This window comes from Lycium barbarum, chromosome 1 (assembly GCF_019175385.1).
Source record: "Lycium barbarum isolate Lr01 chromosome 1, ASM1917538v2, whole genome shotgun sequence".
In the NCBI taxonomy this organism is placed as follows: Eukaryota; Viridiplantae; Streptophyta; class Magnoliopsida; order Solanales; family Solanaceae; genus Lycium; species Lycium barbarum.
In genome coordinates, this window is record NC_083337.1 from 153,500,757 (window position 1) to 153,525,303 (window position 24,547).

Below are 24,547 nucleotides of genomic sequence, written 5' to 3' on the forward strand. Positions count from 1 at the left end.
CTATCATGAATGATAACATCCTCTTTATATAGTAGAGGAGTTTCAACCCTAGTACAATTCTAAATAAAGCAAGTAAATCTGGTGACAGCTGTATTGCCGAGACCGACGCCGAAATATCCGGTTGAGGACGGATATTTCAGTCTCCCGCTGATGGTAGTCATTCGCCCTTCCTTCATCGCCTCATCCCGGTCCGAACTCGAGCCTCGTCCCCGGTGAGACGGTCGTACCGTGACTGAGCATAACCATAACAACGGAAAACCGAGCGTGTTTGTGCCCTCGATTTTACCAGTATACAGATTTATGTTTTGAATTTTATGAGTTCGTCTTCTGTATTTTACCACAATTTATATATTTTTAACACATATATAAGGTCTAAGTCAAAGTTACTAAATTTAGACAAACCCATAAATAATGTACTAGGTCCGCTCCTGCTTCCACCCGATGTCTGATACCTGCTTTAGGTCCCGACTATTCTCGATTGTGTTGCGTAAAACTCATTAAAAGGAAAAAGTCAAGCGCGAGACCCGGATGAAGGGTTCTTTCTGTCTCGTCTTAACCATTAGTGGTTCATTGTTCTCAATGTTATTCCACCATTGACAAATCCTATTTTCAGCGAAGACCTGCTGCAACAAATCAGTAATCCATTTTATATCCTCAAAACATGCAAGGTGGCGGAAATAGACGTTGAATGTTCATATATGGATGGGATATGTACATCAACGAGGTCAAGGCCCATTTATCTGGATCAAATCAACGACCAATTGGATCGACCCGGGCCCATTCTACCTTGCCCGAGAATCCCTCTCAACACAACAACAGCAACACCCCCTCTTACCTCGACCAATCCAAACCGTCCACGTGTCAACAACCATATTCCCTCTCCCAGCTTCCCTTTGGGACGTACCAGACAATTGAACGTTGAACTTGATCGAGACAAAAAGCAAGAGAAGGGTCACCGTTGTTGATAAGGAGGAGGAGATTAAACACTCCTCCTAATCCATCAACCTTAGTCCCGACCCATTTGCTCAATTATTATTAAATGTTACCTTTTAGGATCGTATCAAATTCAACGTGAATGTAATATATTAAGTATTTTCATACACATTTTCTCTCTCTCTTTTACATAATATATATGTATATATAATTCGAGCAAAGGGTCATTTTATCGTGTTCTAGCGGAGGCTGATGTCCGAAAGGCATATCGGATTTGAATGATGATGGCTAATAAGGAGGGACTTGACTCATTTTCTCAATTCCGAATTAGGGTACGGCAATCAAAAGGAAACCAAGAACTGAATGATGAGTTGGAAGTAAAAGCAAATGAACTCGAGAAGCTTTTCGCCGAGCATAAACTACGTACTCCTCCTGGAAATAAATCTAATTCTACCCCCAGAATTACTAGGCATAGTTACATGCAAAGCTGGCCATCCGTAGACAATGCTTTTGTCGATCAAATGTTTGACAATGATACATTTATGGGACCTAAAGCTACATCTACTAGTATTAATATAGACAAATCGGTTGCCTCTTCTCGGACAAAAGTGATTCATAGGAACTATTCTGATGAGCTAATTAGTTTTTCGGATGGTTCTCCAGGGAAATTTTATGATATGTATATGCAAAAAAGGGATGCAAAACTTAAGGAAGAATGGAATTCTAAAGGACCAGAGAAGGAAGCCAAGTTGAGGGCTATGGAGGATAGCCTTGAGAGGAGTACAGCTGAAATGAAGACTATTGAGAGACTCCGATCATTTAACTCCAGCTCGATTTTTAGCGGAGATCAGGTATAATTCCGAGTTCCTTTCTACCTATAGATGAAGCAATTTCAGAAACATTGAAACAATATGTACGCTTTTCTGTTTCTTGTTAAATCCTCTTATCCTGATTTTCTTATCATAATTGGGTTTTCCTTTTCCTGAAAAAGAAAACTGTATTATCCTTAGTTGGCTAATCCTTTTTTGGGAGGAAAACGTTTTGAACTTCTATAAATTGATGCTCCTTCCTTCTCACTTGGCAGCATCCACAGTGTAGTGTTAAGGGCTTCGAGTCCTGTTTAGGGGGTGAATTTGTGAGATACAAGCGTCACCCTTTCACTAGTGTGAACTTTATTTTTCTGAGTGAATTTTGTGCGGTTATTTCTCTCGATATTTTGTACTCTCTTTAATATAGAGGATTGCTCTTCTCTGCCTGTGGTTGTAGGTCGATTGACTAAACCACGTTAAATTATTGAATCCTTTGGTGTATATCTCTTTTGTTGTCTGATTTATCTTCTTTTGAGGTTTGCTTTGTTAGCTTCCGCATGACACCTATTTATGTCGGTCCTAACATATCCTAGTGTTGATTGGTTCTGTTTCCTTTTGACAGCAACATTCAGTACTATTTGGGCAAAGTGATGATAGAGAAGATACACCTGAATTTTTGAAGCAGAAAAGAAATGATGAACTCAGGTCTTCCAGTGAAACATCTTTGGAAGAAGTTTCTAAGCATACTACTCCGAGGAAGAAACAACATTTACCTATCAAAACTTCATCCAAACCTCGCACCATAGTAGGATCTGTTCCAAGGTCTCCTATGAAGGTTTCTAGTAGTCCTTCCTTTTGGCGAAGATCTCAACCTGAAAGTCCACTTGCACGCTCCGTTCCAAACCTGTCTTACATGAGAAAGGAAAGTGCAGAGCCTTCTTCTCCATCTGGTAAAACAACAACTCGGTCACAATCCAAAACGTACTCACGTAGCAAATTACTGCACTCACAGTCCTTAAGAAAAAACACTGCTTTGAAATCTGAGGGTGTTATTTTAGCACCTCTCAAATTTGACAAGGACAAGATGGAACAAAGTCCTAAAAGTGTAATTCCAACACCTCTCAAGTCTGGGAAGGACAAGATGGAGCAGAGTCTGAGTGATAAATTTCACAACATTTCAGATACTAAGACCTCCCTAAAGAAGGGAAAAGATGCTGACTTCAGTTCAAGCGGCGGTTTGATTGAGTCTAATGTTGCATCTAGTTTTGCAAATAATGATAATGATGATGATGATATGGAATTGGATTCTGATACCTCGGAGGATAGAGTTGAGGAAGACTTTGAGAACATGACATCTGCAGTTGATGAGAATTTCGATAATGGGACACCAAGACCTAGCCACGAGATGGAGAAGTTGGTAAATTCTGGTTCAGAAAATAGACATGTCCTCCAGAGATCATTTTCTCAAGTTTGCTATGCTTCGGAAGCTGGATTATCGCCTTGTTCTGTGCCTTCCAACTTTCTAAATAGTCCAGTCTCGCAGACTCATCAGAACCCTTTTTCTTATCCTCATGAGATGTCTGATGTTGATGCTTCAGACTTCTACTCTCCTGTGGGAAGTCCTTCATCCTGGAATTCACATTTTCTGAGTCCAACACAGACTGATGGTGCTGCTAAAACGAGGAAGAAATGGGGAACCTCGGCTCAGAATCCAATCCCTATCGTAAAATCTTCTCAAACTTTATCTCCCAAGGATAAGGCTAAAGGATTAAAACGGTTATTAAAATTTGGGAGCAAAAACCGTGGCACTGATAGTTTGGTCAAAGACTGGATTTCTGCTACTGCTTATAAAGAAGGTGATGGCAGAGGAAACGGACGGGATCCTCCTAACTGGTCTGATTGTAGCTCATATGAGGTTGAGGTTTTCAACAAACGAGGTGAGATATGATGTTTCATTTTATTAAAGAACACCATCTTGTTTTCCTTTTGATGGATATTTCACGGCTTCCCTAAAATTGATTTAAACTTTTACACTAGTTGTTAATTGTTTCTAATTTTGTCTTTAACCGTCTTATATGATTATTCCAGCAGCACCATATTGATGATTTGTTTTTTGTGATCTACTGCATGAAGCATCTTGATTTCTACCAAATGCTATGAGCTGAGAATACCAAATTTTCAGGTTTACTTATTGAAGAAATTGGACTTATCTGAATAAACAAAAACAACAGTTTCACAGGGGTGTAAGACGAAGAGTAAACGTGTTCAAAAATAACTTGAATATATTGTCACAATAGTTCTAGTAAAGGACAAGGAGCGTGACCAATCACGCATTGCACAATATAGATATATATTTGGTTCCCGCAGGAAAATGTATCAGAGGCTGCAGTTTTAGCTTATGGTGTTCAATTCCGTTTATACTGTCTGAGATAGTTCTTCTTCCTATTTGTTTTTCTACATTACAATATGAAAGAGTAACAGTTAGCACATGACAGTGCTAATACATACTCCCTCCATCCCAGTTTTTGTGGCACCGTTTCACTTGTCACAAAGCTTAAGAAAGAAAGAAAGACTTTTAAAATTTGTGATCTAAATCTAACCTTAGACATTTGTGTGGATAGAAACCATTTCATTTAGGGTAACGGGGGAATTTTAAAGTTAAATTGTTTCTAATTATAGAAAGGTGACATTATTTTTAGAACAAACTAAGAGGAATGTGTGCCACGTAAATTGGGACAGAGGGAGTATCTTTCTAGTGTTTCTAGTTTCTTTAGGGAAAATCCATGGAGGATATCAGAAGTTTATTGCATAGGAAAACATTGGAATCTAAGGAGACCCTAGTTGTTCCAACTTCATCTGTTTCTGCTTGTTGTTTCACAAAATCGGCTTAGTTTCATTTGCTTTAAGTTTAAAGTGTAGATCATAAAATTGAAGTATGCAAATTTAAATGAGAATCTTCGAAAAGCTTAAGTTAATACAACAACAACAACAACAACATACCTAGTGTAATCCCACAGGTGGGGTCTAGGGAGGATGGTGTGTACGCAGACCTTAGCCCTACCTTGAAAGCTTAAGTTAATGGTTTTCCAAATTTATTTTACTTATGTGTACATCCTTTTCATGTGATGTTAATTTTCCAGTGTTCCTTTTCAACTTTTGGTTTGAACCTCTGACTCAATGATCTTAGTTTTTGCAATTCAACCCTTGCATAGTTCTATTCCGGCACCTCCAGCTAACTTCAAACTGAGGGACGATCATTTACCAGGGAGCTCAATAAAGGGTGAACATTTAGTGTATCATTGATCTTTTCCATTTATTCCTCTGTGTTTTCTGTTTTGTCCAATAAATGCCACCATTAGAAGAAATATGTGCATTTTCTATAAAGTAATTAGAAAAGAAAGGGTAAGAGCCTCCATTGGCATAGTTTCCACTTAGCTTCATAATCCTAAAAACAGTTCACAGTTTTTTCTGCTACTATCTTCCTGAGTCAAAGAGTGCTCCCTATTAGCACAAGAGCGACAAATACATTTGTTTCATCTGATTCTTTTGTGTCTTGCGTATTAGCCAATGCCCAAAAGTTATATTACATTGATGAACGATAGAGCAGTGCATCATCAAATTTCTAACATATCTTCAACTTATCAATATTTTCTTGCAGAATTCTCTTTTGAAAAAGTATTTATGTGTTAACTTTCATTTATTCTTATTATTTCACAGCTCCAAGATCATTCTTTTCTTTGTCGTCATTCAGAAGCAAGGGAAAGGACTTGAAGCCAAGATAAGTCTCGCGAAGGACAAAAATTCCAATGATAAAAACATGGAATTGCCTTGATGACACACATTTCAAATCATATTTTTTTCAGCCAGAGCTTGAGGTATGTGCGTGCTATGTACAACCTACAATCATCTAAATACAATTTATTCTTGTACATGTTGTAGTACTATATCATTGGGCTCGCTAGGCCTTGCTTGTACTTTCATTCTTGTTGTTTAAGTATATAACGTTATTTATTGCCTTGAGAAGACAGTTCCCACAGGCTGAATGTTGATGTGATATTGGCAGTTAGAGAATTCTTCTTCTATTTTTATCTTCTGTATTCAAGCTTGATTTTTGTAAATATTAAAAGTTGGGTTTATGTTCAGAATTGAATATCAGCAGTTTGGAAGGAGTTGAGCTATTTTATTCGTGTGTAATATTAAATCTAACATTTCTTGTTATTGAACAGAACGGTGGCTGCAGAATACAGTAAATAATAGTTCCCATTAAGAATACTTAGTGGTACTGGTTAATCTTGTGATTCTGCTGGGAAATACACTGGGCCAGTGTAGTTTATTTTAATCAAATGCAGATAAGGCCAAAGAAAAATGGATTGTTTGCTATGGTGACTGTTGAAGTTGGCAGCCAAAAAGGAAATCCATAAAGCCGAGTTGAGAGTTGAGACGCCTACTATTTCAAGAATAATGAGATTTCTTTACCAAATGCAACTAAAAGAGTAGAAAGGCAGGCCACCCACCTCAGTGGTCTAAATAAGTTCTGGTACTGTAGATAAATACGCTTTAGATACCAAATAAAACATTAAATTAAAATTTGTTAGATAACTAAGCTTTTGATGGAAAAAATTAGTACTAGAAAACAAACCTTTTCTTTTATGGTTGAACACATGGAGCTTGATTTATCAGCAATCATTTTGGAGTGTGTTTGGTGTGGACGAAAATATTTTCGAAAAATGTTTTTCTAATTTTTTTCATGTTTGGGTGGTCAACTTTTTTCAAATACTCCTTTTTTCAACTTTAACCAAATACTAATTTTTTCAACTTTAATCAAATATTTGTTCAACTGGAGCTGAAGCATTATACACGATCTTGTATTGATAATCAAGAGTATAAAGAATATAGGCATAATACATAAACAGACACTCAAACTTGGCCTCAGTTGATAACTATGCACTCTAACTTTGAGGATGCACATCTAGATATCTTAACTCGTTTTCATTCTGTGGGTTGAACAATCTAACCTACAAAATGATTATCTAAATAGCTTTAAAATTTATGTGTCACGCTAGCATCGGATGTCCACGAGACATGGCAAGTTGAGGTGTCCATCGGCTATCAAGAAAATAAGTTGTGAACTCTTTTTTCTATGTTGTGAAATATCTTTAATGAAGTTATGTTGATACAGTACACCTCAGCTTTGGGTTTCACAACAAAAACGTTGTAAAATTAGTGGTCGAAATATCACTACTTAGATTATGTCAGACTGTTTACTTGTGGAAACGGGTATTTACCCGATTCCCTGAATCCCGTTTCATTCATTTACAACTATCACCCAACCTTCATTTTGCTGAAACCGATCGGAGTTTACGAGAGGATCAAACAAAATCAAAACTCGAAACTTGGAAGTACAATAGATCAACAAATAAAGGCTGCACCGACCCGCGTGATAGGTAATTTAATCTATGCTATGCAGATGATTTTTTTCAATTTATTAATGTAAATATGCTTGTTTGCCTATTGTGTTCTCATGCAATTCCCGCAGCCGCAGTACATTTAGTTTACCTTAATTTGTCTTATAAGGATGAATATTTGCGAACATTTACTAGGGAACTCTTTTAATTGGAATGTAACTCAGATTTGATATGTTCGATTAGATTGCATAGCTGTTTTGTTTAGTATGCAAAATTCTGAGTTTCCACCGAAGTCCCCCCCCCCCCCCCCCCCCCCTTTTTTTTTTTTTAAAGTCAAGAGCTACTAAAGTTTTAAAAAATTATCCTGAAATTGCCCTAATGAGCAAAGTAAAACTGTAGTAAGTATTAGTGAAAATGCACCTGAATAGAGCTGAATGGTTTGACATATTCTCAGTCGGGCTCAAGGTGATGTGCGATTCAGCCATTGTTGATTGATTGAGCATTTCTTAGAGAAAATTAGTTCAACGGGGAAGGCGTTGTGGGAAGAATCTTTTCTATGAAGACCTCTAAGAGCTTCAACATTGGACCAATGAGACCATCTAAACTATTTATTGAAATTGGCTACTTGGAACTTGTGAATAATGCATTGTTGTTGATGTTATTATATTAGTAGGTATGATAACAAATTTTTGCATTGACCAGGGCATAATTCATAAGTTAATATATACAGTCAAACCTCTCTATAAAGCCGTTGTTTGTCCGGATACTTTTTGATTGCTATAGCAAAATGTTGTTATAGGGAACACATAATATAGCATATCATGAAAAATCGGTTCAAATGTTTTTGGCTATTATAGCTAAATGTTGTTATAGAGGATGACTGTTATAGAGAGATCTGACAGTAGTCTAGTACTCATAATAAAAATGCATAAGTTAATATCATTTGTGGACCTGTGTTATATACATCAGGAATGAAATGATATATCTAGAAAATGGTTAGACTGCAGAGGCTGACTGCACCTAATTATGTAGTCCTAAATTGATTGAAAAATATTTTCTTCCTCCTGTGTTCTTCACGTTAGAGAAAAATATTTTTAGTGATGCAGTATTTTGCTCTCTTTTCCTTATCAGGATCTAGCTTTCTATTCATGACGTGAAGCTCTATAATTTGAGCATTTGGATTCATCTATCATGGAGTTACTACTTTGTTACGATTCTTTCTTGTGCTGAAGAACTTGTACATTTAATAGTGGTTTAAGGAAGTCCTACATTCTTTACAAATTTTGAATACCGCACTTGGTGCGAGTGTATGATTTTCTGGAACTTTATGCTTAAAGCCAAGGTTGGATCTCAGGACAATTATCACTTCTACCACAACCCTTCATTCACATTGAACACAGAAGAAGCGAATGGCAGAAGAAGTGAGCAACAAACAGGTCATTCTGAAACACTATGTCACTGGTTACCTTAAGGAATCGGACATGGAATTCAAGAATACCACCATCAAACTGAATGTTCCAGAAGGTTCTAATGCTGTGGTTTTGAAGAATCTTTACTTGTCCTGTGACCCTTACATGCGTTCGCGCATGAGAAAAATTGAGGGTAGCTATGTTGAGTCCTTCACTCCTGGCTCTCCTATCAAGGGATATGGAGTGGCTAAAGTTTTGGAGTCTGGTGATTCAAACTTCCAGAAAGGTGACTTGGTTTTGGGAAGGACTGGATGGGAGGAGTACAGTATTGTAACAGTTACTCAGACTCTGTTTAAAATTCATGACAAGGATCTCCCTCTTTCCTACTACACAGGAATCCTTGGGATGCCTGGGCTGACAGCTTATGCTGGTTTTCATGAGGTTTGCTCCCCCAAGAAGGGAGAAACTGTCTTTGTTTCAGCTGCTTCTGGAGCAGTTGGTCAGCTTGTTGGGCAATTTGCAAAGATGCTCGGTTGCTATGTTGTTGGTAGTGCTGGAAGCAAAGAAAAGGTTGATCTGTTGAGGAGCAAGTTTTGTTTTGATGAAGCTTTTAACTACAAAGAGGAGCAGGATTTAGATGCAGCTCTGAAGAGGTACTTCCCTGATGGAATTGACATCTACTTTGAGAATGTTGGAGGGAAGATGCTTGATGCAGTTCTTCTGAATATGAAACTCCATGGCCGTATTGCTGTGTGTGGGATGGTCTCGCAATACAACCTTGAACAGACTGAAGGAGTGCACAACTTGTTCTGTCTCATCACAAAACGAATCCGCATGGAAGGATTTCTTGTTTTTGATTACTATCATCTCTACCCTAAATATTTGGAAATGATCATTCCACAAATAAAGGCTGGTAAGGTTGTGTACGTGGAAGACGTAGCTGAAGGCCTCGAAAGTGCTCCCAGTGCTCTAGTTGGTCTCTTCTCTGGTCGCAATATTGGAAAGCAAGTAGTGATGGTTTCGCGTGAATGAATGTACACAAATGTTAGGATGGTGGTTGATGTGCCAGTTCTTGTTTTGATTAGGGAACGTACGTTTTGATTGCATGATTTTGCTTAATGCATACGTTGTCTGCTTCAAGCAAAAAAAAAAACAAAAAAACTAATTCTGATATGATTTATATAATATGTAGAGGACGAACTTTGAGATGAACATTAATAAAGATTTTCTCTCTCCTCTCACTCATATACACACCTAGGTATGGAGAAGCTGAGAATTCTTTGGGCATGCATGAAAAATAGGACTTACCTGCATTGCTGGTTTATATTTAGGAGACATGTATAACTGAGATTTGAATGTTGCAATTGGCGAGAGAATTAAGCTGGAGAGCGAGAGCACATGCAAAATTCTTGAAAGATCAAAGTTCCGAGTAATTTAGCATGTGCCCTGCTTCTCCAGCTTAAATAACTGTCCACCTATATATATTTATCAACCATTTGCCGATTCTTCTGACTCCCCTAAACTTGCTTCACAAAGGGTTCCCGTTCTCAAATTCTGAAAACGAAGAACATATAAAATAAATGCAGAGATTCAACAGCTGATTCCAACGTATTCGCTTTTAATAAGCTTTAGAGAAGCATAAATGTATATGCTGGTAATGACACATACATGCAACTAGCAAGTACTTGTATATATAGCAATAAGTTGCTTACTTCTCTGGTTAGATGGGTGGTTGATCTTGTACTGCTTTTGCTCTGGAAGTACACTGGGCCAGGGTACTGTATTTTAACAAATGCAGAAAAGGCCGAGGAAAATGAATATTTTGTTATGGTCTGTTGAAGTTGGCAGCCGAAAAAGGAAATTCATAAAGCCAATTGAGACGCTTGCTGTTTTTGAGAATGAGATATCTCTACCAAATGCAACCTAATTAAAGAGTGCAAAGGCTGGCCACCTACCCTATTGGTCTTAAAAAAAGGTTCTGGTACTGTTAGATAAATACGCTTTAGATGCAAAGAAAATATCAATATTTGTTACATTACTACGGTTTTGATGAAAAAAAAATTAATGCTAGAAAACAAGTTTTTTTTTTTTTTTTTTTAAATGGTTGAACTATGGAGCTTGATTTATCAGCAATCATTTAGAGCTAGCTAGTTCTGCAGACAAATGTTTTTATATCCAACTGTTTCGTGGAAAAGAACAAACTAGACACGCTAATAATGTTCACCCCTATCGTCTAAGTTGAGATCGGAAAAGGTCCCAAATTTTGAATTATACCACGTTCGAATATTTGTCCTAAAAGGTAATATGTGGTTACATTGCTTGGTACTCCCTCCGTTTCAAAAATAAGTGATGTTTTAGGATTTCAAAAAGAAATTGATGTTATTCTTCCAAAATTATCCTTATTTATATAATCGAGAATCATTAAGTAGCTTTTCTTTTCTAGACATTCAATTAGGGGTAAGTTAGTAAAAACATTCCTAATTTTTTAGAAATGAACACTTTTTTAAGGAGTGTGCATAAGTTAAAAATCTCATTTATTATGAAATGGAGAGGTAGTATTTAGTTTGCTTCGCTTGACAGTTTCATGGACATGAAGAGCGACAAACTTCATGTACAACATCTTACGAGTGAGTGATGCAGCTATTGACTCAACTATTAGTATGTACACTTGCTTAATTAGTACACTATATATATAGTACATCAGGTTGTTCATAAAAGCCAAATTGATCTCTCCCCAGAAAAGCTTAGATGAAGGAACCTTGGGATGTTCCAGATGCAGATTTCTACAAACAGCAAGTCAAGTCCTTATTCAAGAACCTCTCTATGGGCCATAATGAGGCATCAAGGATGTCCGTTGAAACTGGACCTTACATTTTCCAGTATCCTTTTATTGTTTCCATATAATTTTTATTCCTATTTTCACGGTACTATTTACATCTCTTTGGATGCTACATGGAAATTTCTGTAAATAATTAGCAATAGCTTCATTGTTCAACAAGACCGCAAGGTAAGTTCATGCACTTACTGGTCTTTTCTAAATAGCTTCTCTGTGTTACCTATGCTCAAACTATGATTCCTCTCAAGGAAAGAGAGAATTTAGATCTTTGTTACGAACTTGGTGAGTTTCTTCTTTTGGTTTCGGGGCGGGGGCAAGGGTTGTTAGAAATTTCATGAACATTCAGGTGGCCCTTTTTGCTCTTCTGCTAACTTATAAGAGTCATCATTGCGATTATATGTGGAAACCAGTCTACGGAGGTTTTCAATTTGAAGATTCCATTTAGGATGCCTATCAAAAAAGTAAAATCTATATTTTAGTTCATTTAGTTCACATGGTTTGGGCATGTGAAGAGGAGAGACACAGATGCCCCAGTGCGGAGGTGTGAGAGGTTAGCTATGCACAGTTTCAGGAGAGGCAAACGGAGGCCGAAGAAGTATTGGGGAGAGGTGATTAGACAGGATATGGCACAGTTTCAGCTCACCTAGGACATGACCTTAGATAGGAGGTTGTGGAGGACTCAGATTAGGATAGAAAGCTAGGTGGCTAATCCTTTCACCATAGTAGTTGTAGTTTTGCTCATTTGTTTATTGCCATTTGATTTCTGCATTTGATTGCTGCTTATATTTGTTGGGCCGTTGTACTTTGGTTATCTTAGTTATCTATAGTAGGTAATGCTCCTTTCTTTCCGGACTGTTCGACCATGACTTTCTCGCTTTTGTTATTCCTTGCTTTCATATTGTTTTCGGAAACAGCCGCCCTACCTTTCAAGGTGGGGGTTAGGTCTGCGTACACTCTACCCTCCCCATACCCCACATGGTGGGATTATACTGGGCTTGTTGTTGTTGTTGTTGTTGTTGTTGTTTGTGATTCAAAGAAAACTGTATGATGGATGCTGCAGTTCGTATTGTTGCGAATTAAGGGCAACTAGGATCAAGGTACACAGAACTAATGAGGTTTCCTCCAGCTTAATGGTTTTAATAAGTGAAATTCTATTTTGGATGTATAGATGGTGATAAATATGGATGATGCAGTTAAAAATAAAACCAACAAAAAGAACAAAAAGAAATTGGTCGGTATAGTTTATGCACATCCATTACTTTGGTCTGCTTTGTAGCTTTTCCACTTGCACTTCATTTCTCATCTTTTCCTAGATTTATGGATAGCACCAAGGACAAGGGAGGGATAGTCTAGTAGAAAAGGCCGCCAGCTTTAATCATGAGCTTGGAGGTTCAAGTCGCCAAGCGAGCACTGTCGAAACCACTGTTTGTCACCTGTACAGGAGGAATTTAGGGGTTGGGATTTACAATACCCAAAAGAAAATAACCAAGGGAATTATAAATAGCACCAAGTTTATCGTTAAAATTTATGACCATCAGAATGTGAAATCTTTGGGGATGATTTGGATTGTGACTTTCCAAGTTCCTCTATTGCTACTGCTATTTTATTTGCTTACTTTCTATATAACCACTAGCTGGCTACTATGCATCCCTTCAACCCACTTGAAAATGTACCTTATGGGAATCGTGAATCTACTATTCTTAACCCAAGTTCTCAGTTATATCATTGAAGGACGCGTTTGTTATCTGAGTATGTGTGATCGCTCTTATCCAAAGAAACTTTCAGTACCTGGAAGGCTTCAAAAATGAGTTTGAGCGTGTCAATGGGAATCAAATTGAAACTGCTGCTAGACCTTATGCCTTTATCAAATTTGGTAAGCACTTACCTTTACACTGTCCTTTTCCAATTTTCCAATTTCCTTGTGTAAAATACTAATTTTCTATTCTTCCAATATATAATTTTCCCTATTTTAAAAAGATACATTCATACAGAAGACGAAGAAACTGTACTAGGATACCAGAACTCAACGCAATGTTGCAAAGTTGAATGATGAACTTTATGAAGTTCATCAGATAATGACTCGAAATGTACAAGAAGTTCTTGGTGTTGGTGAAAAATTGGACCGGAAGTTTCTCATTCCAACATTTTCGTGAACTCTTTATCATTAAAAATTTTGCAAAGCTTCTAAAGCCCAGCTCATCATTCCTCATTCATCCTCTAGATATCCGCAAAGTTGTTAATTTCCAAAAGACTGCTATGCTGTCCATATCTAAGTCAGTTTATTTTCTCTCCTCAATTATTAGTTAGTGGTAGTTCTTTTTAATTTGCTTAATAGCTTGTCCAAATTCTAAAAGTTGGATATCTCTCAAAATTTCCTTCTGAGCTGGTGAAGATAATTAAAATGTCTAGTACTTCTTAAATGGTCCCCAGACTAGCTTGTGATTGAGGCATTATTGATTAATTGATTGATTGAAGTACTCCTTACTCCTTAGATGGTCACTGAAACTCTTATGCACAAAATCTTTTCTATGCCAAAGCAGATGAATGGGAAGACATGTCAGCATAACTATTTCCATATAAAGAGGAAAATTAAATGATTTAGTGATCATTGTTAGCTATGGTGTTTATAAACCCAAACCTGATATAATGTGAGAGAAGGGATTTAGGCCTTAGCTCTTTTATGTGCGAGAGCTAAGCAAACTAAATGAAGTGAGCATTTCATGCGATTAATTGTACGGTGCTTGAGGTGCTTGAGGCAAGTATAGATTGGTTCTGTGAGTTCTATCGACTTGCAGTAGAACTGTTGGATCAGTCAACATATTGTTGAAATTGATCAATTCGTTGTCCAAATCAATGAGAAGGACTAAAGGGCTAGACAAAAGCATACAGATTAGGGCATCTGTTCACATCATTGGTTGGGTGAGTTCTGTCTAATTTGTTGTACAACTGTTTGTTCAGGCCCTATTCATTATTGAAGTTGATCATTTGGTTCTTTGGGTTCAAATTACTGTGAAGGACAAAAGAAGTAGAAGAAAGCATACTGATTATGAAATATGTTCACATCATTATGCCCTTCTTCTTCTTACCTGGGCTTTGACAAGCTGCTCCTTTTTCTTCATTGTTATCTCTTCTACTTTTCTTTGATAAATTTAATCTTAATAGGCCAGTGTGGAAGTGAGGCTTGGTACCCAGGTTATTCAACATAAAAGGAGTTTCAAATATCTTGGGTCTATTATCCAAGATAATGGAGATATCGACGATGATGTCACACATCGTATTGGGGCAGGGTGATTGAAATTGAGACTCGCATCCGGTGTCTTGTGTGATAGGAAGGTGCCACTAAAACTTAAAGGCAAGTTCTACAGACTGGTGGCTAGACGAATTATGTTGTATGGGGCGTAGTGTTGGCCAGTCGAGAACTATCACGTTCAGAAGATGCAAGTTGTGGAAATGAGAATGCTGCGATGGATGTGTGGGCATACTAGGAGTGATAAGATTAGAAATGAAGATATCCGGGACAGAGTGGGAGTGGCTTCGGTGGAGGATAAGATGCGAGAATCGAGGCTGAGATGGTTCGGACATGTGCAGAGGAGATGCACAGATGCCTCTGTGCTAAGGTGTGAGAAGTTGGCTATGGACGGTTTCAGGAGAGGCAGAGGTAAGCCGAAGAAGTATTGGAGAGAGGTGATTCGACAGGACATGGCGCAGGACTTTAGATAGGAGGTTATGGAGGACACAAATTAGGGTAGAGGGCTAGTAAGTAGTTGGGTGTTGTCTTACTTATCCTGGCATACTAGTATTCGTAGTATTACTCTTGTAGGTCCTTGTTTTTCTATAGTATTTTGCCATGCCTTTTTATACTGTTTTGGATTGTTTGTTCTTATCTCTAGCACTATGTGATTGTTTCTTTTACTGCGTTGTCCTATTTCTCGCTGCTATCACTGCTTGTTATTACTGTTTATTATTACTGATGCTTTTTCATCTCTCCTTGAGTCGGGGATCTATCAGAAACAAACTTCTACCTGTCAAAAGGTAGGGGTAAGGTCTGCGTACACTCTACCCTCCCCAGACCCCACCTGGTTGGACATACTAGGTATGTTGTTGTTATTGTTGTTGATGTGCTAAGTTTTCAGGATTGAGGAATGGTTGATTGGTTTAACTCTGGGTTTTATTTTAAATTGATTGTAGACAATAAGGTTATATACGTTAGTCACTTGTTTTCATTTCTTCTCAAAATAATGTTTTATTAAATTCACATTTTGTGCTTTTTGCCTTTTGAAATCTGTATTTACCTGATCTAAGTTTATAGCTGCTGACTTTGGTATACTCTGATATGTATAACTGTTGATTTCTTTATATTCTCTTCTCATGAGCTCCTAGAAAGGGTTGAATTTGTGTTCTCATTCATTTCTTCTATAATAAAATTTCCATGTTGCGGGGTATGATTGGATAAAATATTTCTCCCTTTTTCCTCTAAGAAACCTTGAACGTTTTGGGTTATATTCCTGTATGCAGCATGTGGTGTGCTATGTGGAAGACGGAAAATAACCTTCCTTTTGTTTGAATGTAAATTACTTTAAAATGAAGTGAAAACAAAGAAATGGTTGGTTTCGTTCATGACTGCCTGTTGAATTCTAGAATAGGAGATGGAGTTCTCCAACTCTCTCTCTCTCTCTCTCTCTCTCACACACACACACACCCCACACAGATTAAGAAACAAGGCATAAATTTTAGTTAGGATTGCTTAGGTCAGAATTGAGCTTCCTAGTACCTAGAGAAACTTAGTGTCATCTAGTGCATGTAAGCATATAAAGATGATCTATTTACTAGAAGCTGGTGGCAACTATGCACTTGTAGGCCTCTTTTGTTGTATGAGTCGGAAGCGTAACATGTGGTACTTGTGAGATGAGATATTATCTCAAAAGTCTTTATGTCCGCACCAAGAAAAAGTAGATTTTGGCTCTAATGACGAGACAATCTATGCTGGCAGCTTCTACCTGTGCATAGATAAAACTAAATGCTGCATCAGTTTGTGACATTTTGTTGCATTATGAATATTCCAACCACTGCTGACTCATAGCTTTGATATAGATCTGCAGTTTATACTCTAATATGGTTGTCCTTCTAATTTCACCCTCCTTATGCATTGCCTTATATATGATATAACTTTGTTCTCGGTTAATGACTAGATTGTTTAAACATCAAATTCTGCGGAGGTCAGTCAGATGTCCAGCCGCTTGACATTGGAATCCCGCATATATGCTGATAAGGCGAAAGATTTAAATCGTCAGGTTAGATTCATTGGATTTTCAAGATGTACTTACATTCTTGTGTGGTGGTTGTAATTTCATGCTCATTGGCATTTTAGAACTTCCATGTATCATACTTTATTGAAGATTATAGTGCTTGACTGGTTCTGCTGATAGTGTGAAGAACGTTGTCTTTTGTTGAAGAGAAAACTTGGGTAGTATAGGCATGGAAAGGTGTGATACATAATCATTGAACACATTCAATTCTTGCCAGTTGCATTACTTTCACTAGGATTAGTTGTTGGCAGGACCACTTGTGGGCTAGGACAAATCAATATGATTGCAACGACTCACTCCTTGTTCTTAAACCCAGACACTGATGAAAATAAGCAACCGTGGGTATCCAATGGGCATTCTTTCTCTCTTTTTCTTGTTATGGACATGCATTTAGTCTTGGACTGGAAATTGCTAAAATGACTGATTCATTTCTTCATGACTCAAGGCTCTGATATGGAAATGGGCTCCTGTTGCTATTGTCATTGGAGTTGTTAGTCTCCTCTTCTGGGCCAAAAATAAGATTTGGTGATGGTGCCATCAAATGTACAGCTCAGCAAAGACGTTGGTCCAGTGGTGTTTGTTTTCCTCGGACGATTTGCGACTTGAGCCATGTCAGTTTGATAACACAAAACAGAGGACGTGAACCACGACGACCCAATGTCACTAGTTGAGAAATGATATTAATATGAATCGCTCAGCATGTGTTTTTTTATTAGTCAACCACAAAACTGCCTCCAATATGTATTTGTAGTTCTGAAATGACGATGAGCTACTTTATTATATGCTGTAAATTATAGTGGAGGCCTCATTGTTTAATATTTTGATTTGTTTTAGAATGCATGAACATGAGTTCTGAATATAAAGAGGTTCTTTCCATCTCAATAATTAATGTCTTGAAGAATGAAAGAGCTCAATGGATATGGATTCATTCTGGTGTTTCTGTTGGAAAGAGGAAGAGAGTTGTTGAAGCAAAGTCATAAACGATATTTGGAGTATCATATCCACTAATCGTTTGGTGGTTTAAGTTTGATCTTGTTTATCTTTATGATTGTGGTAATTGCATGTGGATTTGAGGAAGTCCTGTTGAAGACATATTGGGATGTCATGGCAAAAGGATGTGGAAGGTCACCTTATTGCTTTTTTCTGTGAGTCTAGAAATCTCCTGCCGTTCATTATACATCTATTGGCAAATGCGCCAACCGTCACAGCTTTTAAATCTATAGCTAATTTAGTTCAAGATTAGAAAACCTTGAGAATCAATAGCTTTTGATCATCTACCAATATTACTTGTCTGTTTACTGGGAAGGTCCTTGGACAATTTCGAAAACAAATATTTGTGCTAAAATTTATTTGCATTCAGACTATTCCTTCTACTCGGTGATAATCATACATAGCTATTCCATGAACTCAGGGATTATAGGACCTTTGTTTCATTAAGCTCATTATGCTATTCTTCCTCCAAGCTCATAATTGAAGGCTGAAGCCATGAACTCTGTGCTAATGAAATAATTCATGGCTTCATCGATGAGAGTGGAGGAAAATAGCATAAATGAGCTTGATGAACCATAGGGCCTAACATTAATAGCTTAATGAGAAAGGAATACTTTGAATGCAAATAAACATTTAGCCTGAATATTGTTTAGCCGAATAGCCCGATGTGATAAACTCAATTTGATTTTCAGTGTGGACATGAAGGTGCTCCTATTATATGAGATGAGAAGTTACTTTTACAGACTCCAACATACTGCGTAAAACGTCTGCGAATTCCTAAACATGCCAGTGCAAACTTGCCATTCTGAATATGTGTCGTTAGCTGGAATATACAAAATCTAACGAGTGAGCAAAATTGCGAGATAAACTTTGATTGAAATTGATGTAATCAAGTTGAGCCAAACGCATACTGGTAGTTTTGACACATGGAGTATTCAACATTGCTTTAGGGAAGGGAAAAAGGTTGCAGACATATTAGCCAACTGGGGCCTTATGTGTAGAGAAAAAACTGATAAATGATTGCAACATGCTTCCTAAATATGCTAAAGGTGAATTGAGAATGGACAAATTTCATTTTCCCTCATTTAGAAGGAAGCCACTTGGGAATTCCTTCTCTATGGTGAGATGCATGTCTAGAATTTATAATTTTGATGTACCTTGATTTGATTTTTTGAGAGCTGATTAGAAAGCCTACTTATCACATAGAATGGAGGTTGTTCCTTTCTAAGTAGGTACATGGAGAGAGTTTCTCCTCTGTTTTGTGAAGTAAAAAAAAAAAAAAAATATATATATATATATATATATATATATATATATATATATATATATATATATATATATATATATATATATATGCTTCCATCCTCTAGTGATAGAGATGGAGGAGATTGATTAAAAGTAAAAAATTTGAGCCAAAATAAAATAAGGCAACTGGCGCCTCTAATATGAACTCACATAAGATGGAAACTCATGCAAGCGGGCTCACCCCCACACTAAAAGAACACTATACTTCCTAGTCACATTTTATATGAACGGGTTTACGAGCACTAGGAGCCTAGAAAGGTATACGCATCCCGCATTAGTTCATTCAGTCAATAAAGTTGCAGTCGATTTTGATGATTCGGTCTTTTGAAGTGGGTGTTCAGTTGATTCAGCATGAAATACGAGAGTCAAAGCATTTAAATTTACATGAGTTTGAACATAGATATCTCAATTCAATTTAATTGTTGTGCAATTTACATCTTTACAAATTACATAAAAGATACTATAAACCGTAAGTTAGAAAAGATAGTCAAAGCAAAAAATTGCTCAACACTCCATATAGTAATGTGTGATATAAACAAGATAAACAAAATAACATATTAAAAGGAAAAAGTTGTAGCGCATCTAAAAGGGTTCTTGCAAATTATTGATTAATAATTCTCGGATCCAAAATAATTGAGGATTTAGCCTCTAAAAATTGGTCTAAAATAATTGAGGTTTCAATCTATCAAGAAGGTTTTTTTTTTTTTTCAAACTTACCTTTGACACATTGTTAATTCAATGAAAAAATTTAATGTTTGTTATAGTTTTACGGTCCCTTTTAATTAAGGATATTTTAGTCAATAGACCTCTTAACTTTTAAAAGTAATTAAATTTCTTAATTCATGTGCCCAAATTTAAAAACTTAATTATTTTGGACACGAGGGAGTAAGTGTCTTTTGGTTCCATTTTTTTCTTTTTCAAAAATGTTTACAGAAGAATTTAAAGAAAATACTATTGGGAGTGGAGCCTAAAATGGGGGAGCAACTAGTAGGCCCATACCTACTTTATCGTTGCTCGAAATCCCAAAAAACAGTCCAATCAACAAGTAAAAATGGTAGTACTAATTTTGGGAAAACAATCCACTCAACAACAACGGTAATATTTTTCAAATTAAAACCAATTTGAACGGTGATTTCGTGGGCAAAAAAAAACCTTGAAGCATAGCATCATCAAGAAATCAAAAGATGGAAGCCAAGCAACAGTACGATGTATCAGACAGTGAAAGTGATTATGATTCCGATGATTCACAAGATGACCCAACTTTTGACATTCTTGAGGAAACAAGATTCAGTCTTTCAAAAATGTCCATTAAAAAGAACGCTTCTAAGGATATGTCTGCCAGGTAAATCCCTTGATTCTTCAAACCCCATATTAGTTTTTTCGTTTTCAAGAAAAGGGATGGTCAGCCCGTTGCACAAAGCATCCTGCCTTAACAGGTTCCGGAAAAGGACGGCCGGCCTACGCTTGGCTGCTTCCACGGCTCGAACCCATGACCTATAACGTTGCTCCAAGGCAGCCCGGTGCACATTTTTTTGCAAAAAAAAAAAAAAAAAAAAATGACAATGAGAAGTGCAGATGTTGATTTTTCGTATTGTTTCGAAATGTAGGCGTAATGTTTCTAAGGCTTTGGAAGAGTGCGTTGAGGGAGAGAAAGAGCAGGAGAAGATAGTGCCAGAGCTTGATGAGAAAGATCAGAAGAGTTATGAAACTGTTCAGAAGATAATCAAAGGTTTCAATAATTCCTTTTTTTTACATGTTGATATGGTAACATAAATTTTTTTCAGGAGCTATTTAATTATACACTTATGAAGACCCTACCCCTTGCATTTCATGAAAGTTTGTCTTCATTGGTATATAAACAGTAGGACCAAATAACCTTTTCTATGATGCTGCGGGTTTTTCTTTCAGAAAGAAAGGAGTAAATTTGCAATCTTTAGGATGAGATAAGTAGAAAAATTCTTCAATATTGCTAGCTCTAGGACTTACAACGTTTTGCTGTGATTGTTACAGCCTAAACTTTGTCTCTATCGAGCATCTTCCAATTTTCCGCAACACTACAATGATTGCATCCTTGTTTAGGATTTTGTTTTCTCATTTGTATATGAGAGCTTATTGGTTTCTACTTACTTTGGTGGCAGCTGGTCAGATTGAGAAATTGAAAGTTGAGCAATGCAAGGTTTACCTAAGGAAGCACGGGCTGAGATTGACGGGTAGCAAAGATACACTTATTCAGCGCATTAAAGAGCACACTGAGTAATTTCCCAATTTCAGTTTATTCAGCTTTGCTTTTTAATCGTGAAAACTTCTGTACCTAAAGCAAGATTTATTGTACTTCAGTATAGTTGATGGTCGTGGAGAGGAGAAGTATCCCCCGTCAAGTTTTGTATTAAACTGCAAAGGTACAGTTTATTTTGCTATGTCCCTCTATGGATATAATTTTAAGTGGAGACACAGTTTTATTGTAGCAAAAATCTATGATCATTAGCCACTTAGCATAACAAAGGCAAAGTTAATGTATCTGCTGAAAAGGCACTGTGACCATAACCAACATAGTGTTTACTTCTTACCCCGGAATCCAACATTATAGTTTCAGTAACGAATTGGATTTTTGGACATTGTCATTTTCACCTCTACTTTTATGTCTGTATTATGCAGGGGACGCTTGCACTGGGGATGCGTCCCCAGTCTGTTTATGTCTGTATTATGTCTGTTTCAGTAACGAATTGGATTTTTGGACATTGTCATTTTCATCTCTACTTTTATTATTATGCAGGGGACGCTTGCACTGGGGATGTTGTAATGTTTGAACAAAATGTGTACGAAATGTAAGCTCTTCACTCTAATATGCGTGTAAAGGCTGAAAAGCTTGTGGCAGATGTCATGGCATAGTCCTCTTTAATTCCCATCTTAAACATTATTGGGGCAGTAGTATGTGTGCTTTTTTACTTAGTAAGGTTATGATTGTGGTTCATCAGGTTCAACATTGCATCCAGGAGTGCTACTGGTCCTCCCTGCGGAACAAGAATAGTTGCAGGGCGGATTGTGAAAGAGAGCTATGGTGCTAAAAAACAGCAACATACCTTTACAGTGAGCATTTATCGATTTAGATTGAATTCTTGGGAACAAGAAGAGGAATGAGAAGTTATTTTCAACTAAAGTTCTTTGTAGAAAACATCAATTATTTGACTGTAACCTTTTCTGTTTTCATTTCTTCTTTTTATTTGTATTTAAACTTCTTGCATTGTTTCATCTTGTTTGTTTCATATAACACTCTTTTACTGTTGGTCAGGTTGAGGTATTGTGGAGTAAAGGGGAGAAACCGCTGCCTCCACTGCATCCTCTCCTCATTAAGGGAAGAAACCTCTATAGATTAAAAACATTGCGACAGGTTTGCTGAACAGTACTAAGAATTTCTACTACTTGCACTCATTATTCATGCGGCATAGGCTAATTATGCTTAAACTGAATTTGAAGAAATGGGACAATGAAGCAGAAAGGCAGAAGATTTTATCAGAAAAGCATGCCAGAGGATTTGTTGCTCGGTCTAACAGGGAAACACGCGTCCGAGAGAAAGAAATGCGACAGATGCGAAAGGAAAATAGGTACCATGATGATTTTGGTTCATTCTAGAAAGTTAATTGGTAGAATATGATCTATACCAACTTCACATGATTTGAACATTGAATCATTTTAGTGAATACTTATAATGAACTTTCTCTAACTGTTTGTCTACCTATCCCAGGGTAAGCACAGACCACAAGGAGAAGAAAACAGAAGCTGAGAGTAAAGGCAGGATGCCACATCAACACCAAAAGAACACAGAGCACATTAAAGGGAAACTGCTGCATTCTCTCTCGATGAACTTGGTAAACAAGAAAGATCAGCCTCAAATAGAAGTGGTGGACAACGGCCAAAAAGATGAACAAAAGGAACGTAGAAAGTATACAACCGTCATACAGGAAAATGTCTTCTCTAGAGAAAATAGGCCAGAAGAAAGGTTTAATCAGAGGCAGCCTTTGACTAATGTGAACCACTATGATCCAAGTTCTTACAGGGAGCAACGAGGCTTCGGAGAAAGCTACACTTCTAATCCTTCAAAGAGTCCATTAAGAATGCATAATTCAAATACGCATATGCCAATGCGGAGGGGCTCTAGCAATGGAGGTAACATGAACAGCAATAATAATAGTCCATTAAGAATGCATAACTCTAATGCGCATAATATTCCACCGTGGATGCGCTATAATGAGGGAGGTTACGGAAATAGGGATACTAGTAGAAGTCCATTGCGAGGACATGGTCATACGTATACCACCTATGGTCATTCACAAAATATGAACTATAGATCTCCACAAAGAACTGAGAACTGGCAAGCAAGGAATGGTTGGTGTGATGAGGGAGGTTACGGAAATAGGGATACTAGTAGAAGTCCATTGCGAGGACATGGTCATACGTATACCACCTATGGTCATTCACAAAATATGAACTATAGATCTCCACAAAGAACTGAGAACTGGCAAGCAAGGAATGGTTGGTGTGATGCAGGAGCTGCAAAGCGTCCATTTCAAGAACAGCGAGAGGAACAAAAGAGGCCTTGCCGGTTTTATGCTCAAGGAAGATGCTACTATGGGCATAATTGCAAGTACTTGCATGATTCCGTGAATATTTAAGCATTCAAGTGAAAGAGCAAGCAGTGAGTAAGCTTTGGAAGATCTTCACAGATCCACTACTGTTGGTTCCTTTTTTTGGGTGACAAGTCTTTTGTCTCGGGGATAGCGTCATTGTTCACAAACAACTTGAAGAACAAACTGTTTTTGAGTTATCTCAACTGTTTTCTATTCCCTAACTGCAATGTGCAAAGCAAACGTATTGCATATATTTTAAAAGTCTTGAACTGATATGGATATGAATGTTGGTAAATTGATTTATAAATTAGTTGTTTTTTCTATGATAACTGTATGGAAATCGGCCAACATTAGCACCAGAACTTTGCCGGCCAGTTTGTGGGATCAATTAGATGCCTTGCAGTTTGTGCTATGATGATCAATAAAAAGGGAGGTCTGGTAAGTTAAAACGAACGAGTGTAAGAATTGGAGACGAATGTAAATTGGAGACGAATGTAAATTGAAATTGACCAACATTAGCACCAGACGTTTGCCGGCCAGATCTTGGGATCAATTTAGATGCCTTTAAGAATTGTTGCTCAGTTCTTAAGTCTTTTCTCAACTGAGGGAGGTCTGGTAAGTTAAAACGAACGAGTGTAAGAATTGGAGACGAATGTAAATTGAAATTGACCAACATTAGCACCAGACGTTTGCCGGCCAGATCTTGGGATCAATTTAGATGCCTTTAAGAATTGTTGCTCAGTTCTTAAGTCTTTTCTCAACTGAGGTCAGCAGCAAATCTAAGCTTTTGGGATTCTCAATGTCAATCAAGCAGAAGGTGAAAGCAGTACCAACAGGGGACGGATTCAACGGAAGAAATTGATGAGATTTTAGGTGCAAAAAGAATAGTTTCCGATTCCAAATACTACTAAATTTAGGTAATAAAGTGG

At 37.3% G+C, this 24,547-nt stretch overlaps 2 protein-coding genes across 12 annotated transcripts; both read left to right on the forward strand.

The window, feature by feature from the left end:
* Positions 1–630: 630 nt before the first annotated feature.
* LOC132645229 (2-alkenal reductase (NADP(+)-dependent)-like) lies at positions 631–17,626 on the forward strand. 11 transcript variants are annotated; one of them, XM_060362107.1, is made up of 7 exons: positions 632–1,784; positions 2,365–3,679; positions 4,930–5,022; positions 5,460–7,186; positions 16,582–16,683; positions 16,950–17,036; positions 17,144–17,626. In XM_060362107.1, exons 1-4 carry the CDS (start codon positions 1,212–1,214, stop codon positions 5,522–5,524), a joined length of 2,046 nt encoding a protein of 681 aa, XP_060218090.1. In that variant the 5' UTR covers positions 632–1,211; the 3' UTR covers positions 5,525–7,186; positions 16,582–16,683; positions 16,950–17,036; positions 17,144–17,626. The 11 variants fall into 11 exon arrangements, with proteins under 11 accessions (XP_060218107.1, XP_060218090.1, XP_060218081.1 ...); XM_060362098.1 differs by lacking the exon at positions 16,950–17,036; XM_060362124.1 differs by lacking the exons at positions 16,582–16,683; positions 16,950–17,036; positions 17,144–17,626 and adding an exon at positions 8,279–8,559 and having other exon boundaries at positions 631–1,784; positions 5,494–7,186.
* Positions 17,627–19,947: 2,321 nt separating this feature from the next.
* LOC132645278 (zinc finger CCCH domain-containing protein 62-like) lies at positions 19,948–23,928 on the forward strand. The gene is made up of 9 exons (XM_060362185.1): positions 19,948–20,335; positions 20,601–20,722; positions 21,132–21,246; positions 21,331–21,392; positions 21,767–21,818; positions 21,969–22,080; positions 22,283–22,381; positions 22,468–22,595; positions 22,736–23,928. Exons 1-9 carry the CDS (start codon positions 20,178–20,180, stop codon positions 23,661–23,663), a joined length of 1,776 nt encoding a protein of 591 aa, XP_060218168.1. The 5' UTR covers positions 19,948–20,177; the 3' UTR covers positions 23,664–23,928.
* The last annotated feature ends 619 nt before the right edge of the window (positions 23,929–24,547 follow it).